The 6,660-nt window shown below is 42.6% G+C and overlaps 2 protein-coding genes across 3 annotated transcripts in view; one reads left to right on the top strand and one right to left on the bottom strand.

Annotated features, from left to right (window-relative positions):
- The first annotated feature begins 1,519 nt into the window (after positions 1-1,519).
- srprb (SRP receptor subunit beta) lies at positions 1,520-6,218 on the top strand. The gene is made up of 7 exons (XM_026191526.1): positions 1,520-1,796; positions 2,125-2,219; positions 2,329-2,406; positions 2,490-2,572; positions 2,908-3,044; positions 3,258-3,312; positions 4,736-6,218. Exons 1-7 carry the CDS (start codon positions 1,628-1,630, stop codon positions 4,947-4,949), a joined length of 831 nt encoding a protein of 276 aa, XP_026047311.1. The 5' UTR covers positions 1,520-1,627; the 3' UTR covers positions 4,950-6,218.
- Positions 6,219-6,313: 95 nt separating this feature from the next.
- wdr53 (WD repeat domain 53) overlaps positions 6,314-6,660 on the bottom strand; it is a 2,140-nt gene continuing 1,793 nt past the window's right edge. For both annotated transcript variants that reach the window (XM_026191522.1, XM_026191523.1), the window contains exon 3: positions 6,314-6,660. This exon is cut by the window's right edge and continues 626 nt beyond it. In XM_026191522.1, the coding sequence (XP_026047307.1) occupies positions 6,624-6,660 (37 nt within the window). In that variant the 3' untranslated portion in view covers positions 6,314-6,623.

The following is a 6,660-nucleotide window of genomic DNA, read 5'->3' as shown; positions in this document are numbered from 1 at the left end:
CAGTGTGGTAGACTACACCACAAGGTCTCAATTCTTAAAGCCTGCATGAGTTGGGGTAACAGATACGATCAATATGCCTGTTCTCATCACTCTATCAAACAAGGCTGCTTTTCTTTTGGAGACTAAACTCTGTTAGAATCCACAGTTCCAGTACTTTATCACGTAATGAGAAGATTGTGAATGAGGCCCCAAACTGGGGTTTTCTTTATCTGATTACATGTTGTATTGACATTTAGCTTCTACAAAGAGAATAAAGTCAGTTTCTCGTTTAAAGGGAATAAAAATTTAAAAGAGAACATTTTGCACACGTTTGCCATGGTAGATGCATATTTTAAGGCTGTATTCACAACAATGGCATCTGGATCTGAACAAATGTTTGACCTCGCTACATCACTACCCTTGAAAACAGAAACACCGGAAAGCAAATTATACATCCACAGAATTCAAAATATAAACATAACACAAATGAAGTAATTGTCATATCATGACCAAATTAGGGATTTGAATATTAACAGAGCCACGAGTCTTTTGACTGCACAGAAAATATGCACAGATGTACTAATTTACTTGCAGGCAAATTACAGAAAATTCCATATATGTAATGAGACTAGTAGACTGTGATGTTTGCAGATGAAAGTGGGATCTGTTGTAAGAGCAGGGAGCAGATAGGAGTCTGGAGAGGTGGAGGTATGCACTGGAGAGAAGACCAAAAAAAGTGAGTAGAAGCAAGAAGGAATATATTTTGTGTGTGTGAATGAGAGGGAGGCAGGAGAAAAGGTGAAGGTGCAAGGAGCAGATGTAGTGAAGGTGGCATTTAAATCCCATCCAAATCAACATATGGGCACAAGAGAAGAGAAAAAGCGAGTGCAAGGAGGGTGGAGTGGGTGGAGATGAGTATAAGGAGTGATTTGTGACAGAAGGTTAGCAGCAAGAGTGAAAGGGGAGGTTTATGTAAAGGTTTTTTATTGGGAATGGCCAGAATGGATGAGAAATAAGTACATCAGAGGAACAGCTCAGATCAGCTCTCAGGAGGGACAGTGGATATACTGAAAAACGGATGGAGCAGCTAGCTGGAAGAAAGGTCCGCAAAGATTCGTGCGTGTAGTAAAGGAGGACATCACTACAAACATGACAAAGGAGGATGGTGTGACAGAGGAGGATGCTAGGCTTTAGGTGAGGTGGAGGCAGATGATCCGCTGTGGTGACCGTTAAATGTCAGAAGGAGATGGAGGACTACACCGGATTTGCAGTGTATGCTTGATTTCAGTTCACTTCCTGCGTGTTAAAATTAGCTGTTTGTTTTTATACTTCCTCATCCCCTAAGAGAACTGCGTCGTTTGGCTTGAGTAACCTTTGACCTTTTACATTACCAGGTACAGTTTTTTTCTCTTTTCCTCATGAAAACTATCTTCCATTTACTTCCAGAGAAATAAACATGGCATGAAACTGTCATTTACCTCTAGCTGGTTCCAGCACTCCAGGTAATGTCTTTTACATACAGTCTGTGATCCAGACCCATAGCGGAGAATGTCCTGAGCGGCGGGCGCCCCCTGCTGGTCGCTGTGGCTCCCTACAGGCTTCAGAGGAAAGGAGACGTGTCTCATTTCAGAGCAGCTTGGACGGACTGATGGAAGCACACAGCACCGGTGGAAACGTGGGAGAGAAAGCAGACGTGGAGATGGCAGGATCTCCGTTTGAACCTTACATCGAGTCCCTGCGGCAGCAGCTGGAAGAGCAGGACCCGGTCTTCCTGATCGGAGTTATCGTCGCTTTGGCGGTGGTTGTTATCACCTGTGGTAAGAAGTCATCTTAGCAGCTTAGCAGGCTAGGCCGAGCGTGTAGCTTAGCCCCGTTAGCCGCAAACAGCGGGTCTATGATAAACCTGATATGTGAGCAGGGCTTTTTAACATTGAAATACAATAACATGCGCTGTTTTAATAAATTAATATATGTTTTAAATACTTTAGCTTAAGTAGCAAGCTAAGAAGCTAACAACGGCTGTCGGTTTCACGGGAAGTCATTCAAACTTAGAGCTACCACACATTTTTGGCTAACGGACGGCAAGTGCCTTTGATACGTTGAGAATCAGTCACTGAATGTGTGTCCTTTGCTTTGTGTTTGCAGTCTTTCTGAAGTACTTCCTCACCAGTAAGACTGTGCGCACCTCCGTGCTCCTGGTGGGGCTGTGTGACTCGGGGAAAACCCTGCTCTTCAGCCGGGTGAGTTAAGGCTGAGACAGACCCCGGAAGCCCGGTGGGGGGGGGGCAGCTAATGTATGTTTGTTTGTTTGTTTGCTTATTTCTTTTTGTGCTTTTCATGTGTTGGCAGCTGCTGTCTGGAAAGTTCAAGCGGACACAGACCTCCATCACTGACAGCAGTGCTCCATACAAAGCCAAAAATGACAGGGTGAGTTGAGGACTGTTGGTGGACAGAAGTAACTCGTGTGAGGGTGGGATTCACACCGCTGTTTTTCTCCACTCCGTCTGCAGGGCAGCACCTGGACTCTCATAGACCTGCCAGGCCACGACAGCCTCCGTCCTCAGTACCTGGAGAAGTTCAAGTCCGCGGCCAGGTGAGAGCAGGACGATCTGTGAGGTGATGCATGTGTGAACCGCTGACAGGTGAATGGAATAACGCTGACTGCTTCCACAGAATGAAATGTTCTGACCATAGACTGTATAGAAAGGATGGTGAAGCCATTTTTACCCTTACATGTTTTGCATCATCAAACACACTTTAATGTTAGAAATAACCTGAGTACATACACAGTGCAGTATTAACATCATGACTTAATTGATTAGGGGGGAAAAGCTATCCAAACCTACCTGCCCGTGTGAAAAAAGTAATTGTCCCCTTGTTTCCATCCTTATCACATCTGTCTTATCATCACCCTGTCCTCTTTTTCAGAGCGATTGTGTTTGTAGTGGACAGCGCGATCTTCCAGAAGGAAGTGAGAGACGTGGCCGAGTTCTTGTACGTGTTATTGACGGACGCCGTGATCACCAGAAACGCCCCGGCTCTCGTGGTGGCGTGCAACAAACAAGGTACAGCAACCCTCAGAAAGTTTTTAGAGAGCTGGGGGAAACTTTTTTTTTCTTCATGTTTAAATAGAAGGATTCATAGTTTTCTGTCACATAAGGTAATTGCAGTTCACTGAGTGTACAGTCACATTCCGAGACAGGAATGTCCTAATATCTGAGCCTTCACTGCTTACTCTGAGTACATCCAGGTTATTCACTGGTGTCTTTATCTTGTAGACATCACCATGGCAAAATCTGCTAAACTGATTCAGCAGCAGCTGGAAAAGGAGCTGTAAGTAACGCTGTTTTGTTGTCTTCTTATACAATAAATATTTTTGGGAGCATTGCAACAATAAAACTTTATTGTCCATTGCAAAGCAGTGGAACTTTTTCTTGGCTCTCAGTGTAAATAAATAAAACCACAAAAAATAATGAATGCTACATAGCAGGATTCAAAGATTGTTGCAGATATGACATTTTGTTTTTGTTTTTCACTTTGTTCTTTTTCAGTTTTTGTGTTGTAATTATGCCAATTTATTAATATTTCCACTCATAAGCCAGTGACTGATCCTGTATTTATTATGAACCTGTTACGGCAGACTGTTGGACGTGTGTGTTTAATGTGGACTGTGATGTGTTACTGCAGCCTACCCCAGGTATCATAGGGTAAGAGGCGGGATACACCCTGGACAGGTCGCCAGGCCTAACACAGAGGGGCAAACAGCCATTCACACTCACATTCGCGTCTATGGCCAATTTAGACTCATCGGTTAACCTAACCCCACTAACTGCATGTCTTTGGACTGTGGAAGGAAGGCAGAGCACCCAGAGAGGACCAACACAGACACGGGGAGAACATGCAAACTCCACACCATAAATAGCACAGTTGCCTCACAGCTGGCTTCCTCCCACAGTCCAGAGAATAATATATGTTTACATTGTTTAATGTAGTCTTCATTGTGCATATTATTCTAAATATGACCTCTAAAACAATAGATGTATTTCAACAATCAATGTTGTTCTGCTAAATTTATCAGTACGTGGATCTTAGCCTTACACCAAATCCAAGATGGGAGTTTGGCAGTTTGGCTTAGGCTAAAATCAGGGCCACTTAGTACAACCCAGATTATTTATTTATTTATTGCCTTAAATGTTTCCCCTAGATTATTTTATGTATTATATATTTTCATAATGTAAAAAATATTGACTAGAAATCTGGGCGCCTATTGATTCAGTCAAGTTGGATTTTTAAAGAACTAGTTCTTTAGTTTCTCTAGAGACATAAATACATTTTAAACATTTTAAAGAGGAACCCCCAACAAGGCAAGGATCCCCTAACAGAAAGATATTGATGACTGTGAGGAGGAAGGACTTCCGTTTAAGAGAACTAGACTCGGGGACGAGCAGCCATCAGCTACGACTGGTTGGTAAGAGAAAAGATCAGAATGCAACAAAATGAAAACTACAGAAGAGAAAAGGCAAAAAGTTAATTAGCTAAAATAATGTGGTGTCTTAGAGGCCAGTCAAGAGACAATAGAAGTGGGAGTCATCACCTGTAAGGACAAACACACAAAGACTGTATAAGGCCACATCAGAGACATAGTACCGGTACTGGGTTTTAATGTCTGCCACTTAAATCTTGAATCTAAAATAAACCCTGCAGGTCTGCTGAGCAGTAAACGATTCTTCTTTAACGATGTCTCATTGTCTTGCAGGAATACCTTGAGAGTGACTCGCTCGGCAGCACTGAGCTCTCAGGACGGCTCCGTAGGCGGCAGCATGTACCTGGGCAAAAAAGGCAAAGACTTTGAGTTCAGCCAGCTGCCCATGAAGGTGGAGTTTGTGGAGTGCAGCGCCCGCGGGAGCAAGGGTGAAGACGGGGGGGATGCAGACATGGAGTTGCTGGAGAAGGCCCTGGCCAAACTGTAAACATCATCTGCTCAGTGCACATTGCCCTAAAGGCACAAACCTCCAAAATGTGAGACCACGCCAACATCGCCTGCACCTCTCAGTAATCAGAGGGGTGAAACGCCTCACGCCTGTTAACTTTATTTAAACCTGTTCTTGCAAGACATGAAAGGATTTTAACAGTGGAAGACATCCAGGCAGATTTAGTAGGCTATTAGTAAGTGATTGTGGAAACGATCTCTACAGTGCTGTGAAGTGATCCTGCTTACTCAGTGAAACTTCCACTTTAAAAAGCTTCCATTTGATTGATTTGTGACGTGCAGCTTAAAGACTTTTTGTTAGACTAGAAGAAATATTGTCAAAGATTTTACCACCAGTGGATTTTTCTTAAGCCTTTCTCGTGCCGTCTGAGCTGTAAGCTGCCTTGTTAAATCAGACGGGCGTGAATTTGCTCAGTCTCGTGCCTTTTCATGTGTCGTTGTTGTGTTTTTCTTGTTTGTGGAAGAATGATGCTCCCTTCTTTGAAAGTGCTGCATGAATGCAGAACATTTCCAATGAATGTACTTTAATGTTTTGTTGGCGTTAAGAGAGCAGAATGCTGTTTGTAGTTCTCGGGTTTGGTTTGGAAACAAAAACCACAGTTTTTGATGCTTGATGCTGATGTGTGTGGTGTGTCAGTGAAATGCAGTCCAGGAAGAGGGAGCAGTCGTCTTCTTCTTTAGTGTCGCCATGCAATACATCCCCAGCATCCTACTCCTGTCACACCAACCATGTCTTAACCTCTTGAAGTCTTCCACCTGTTCTTGTTATTCCCACAGTCTCCAAATTATCTTGTCTGCACGCTCTTCTTCACGTCTCCTGTGTAGTTTCAGTTTCATTAACCAGGTATTTGAACACATCTGCTCCTTGTGGCTTCACTCAGGAACTGGACAGAGTGATGAGATCCCTGACGGTTAAACCTTGATCCAGCGTTTCCTTCTGTTTTTTGCTTTTTGTTTTTTTTGGAGTTTTGTATCCCAGAGTCAGCCTGTGGCAATTCATAAGCAGCAAACAGGACTTAATCATTAACATGTATTCCAGAAAATCCCAGTTCTTCTTTCACATGGGATGTGCTTTTATTTTTTATGCTTTTTTTCATGTGGCAGCAATTCAAATGCATGTGTGGCTGTCTGCAATCATTTTTTTGTTCTGATGTCTGTGGGGCCAGCTTTCATTTACTGTGCTTTGATTTCTGTTGGCCACCTGGTTTGGATTGGGGTGGCTTCATTAAAAACTCTGTTAAACATGAAATGCAGATTTCTTCTGTCAGATGTGGCACAATTACAATCCAGAAAAATGAAGAACTTGTTTATAAAAGCATAACAAATCTATTCAGAGACAGAACGTGTATTTAAAAGAGATACTTTTATAGGGCCACACACACACAAAACCTCATAAATAAGCCTGCAGTAAACGAGACTCCAAAATAACTAACCTCTGGTTTATTACATTGTGGACTCTCATGCAGATTTTTTTGATGTTTGCTGCTCTATAGATTAATACCGGTTGGGCTTATTTTTTTTCAAAATGTTAACAGATTTTAAGAAGGAAAACCAAAAACATAACTCTGTCTCAATCAACAAACAGATGAGGAAAAAAGGTTTTCTAAAAGATGAACTGCTGTGAGGGAAAATAAAAAAGCTGTTTAGTGTCCAGTTAAGAGAGAGGGTAGACTGTCAGACTGGAGCTCTGA

Source organism: Astatotilapia calliptera, chromosome 14, assembly GCF_900246225.1.
Source record: "Astatotilapia calliptera chromosome 14, fAstCal1.2, whole genome shotgun sequence".
In the NCBI taxonomy this organism is placed as follows: domain Eukaryota; kingdom Metazoa; phylum Chordata; class Actinopteri; order Cichliformes; family Cichlidae; genus Astatotilapia; species Astatotilapia calliptera.
This window is presented reverse-complemented; position numbering and strand designations above follow the sequence as displayed.

Excerpts from the sequence above, each read along its gene's own strand:
- srprb (XM_026191526.1), top strand. The coding sequence starts at position 1,628 with ATGGAAGCACACAGCACCGGTGGAAACGTGGGAGAGAAAGCAGACGTG. Across the intron at positions 1,797-2,124 it reads GGTGGTTGTTATCACCTGTG|TCTTTCTGAAGTACTTCCTC; the intron begins GTAAGAAGTCAT and ends TTGTGTTTGCAG. Across the intron at positions 2,573-2,907 it reads AAGTTCAAGTCCGCGGCCAG|AGCGATTGTGTTTGTAGTGG; the intron begins GTGAGAGCAGGA and ends CCTCTTTTTCAG.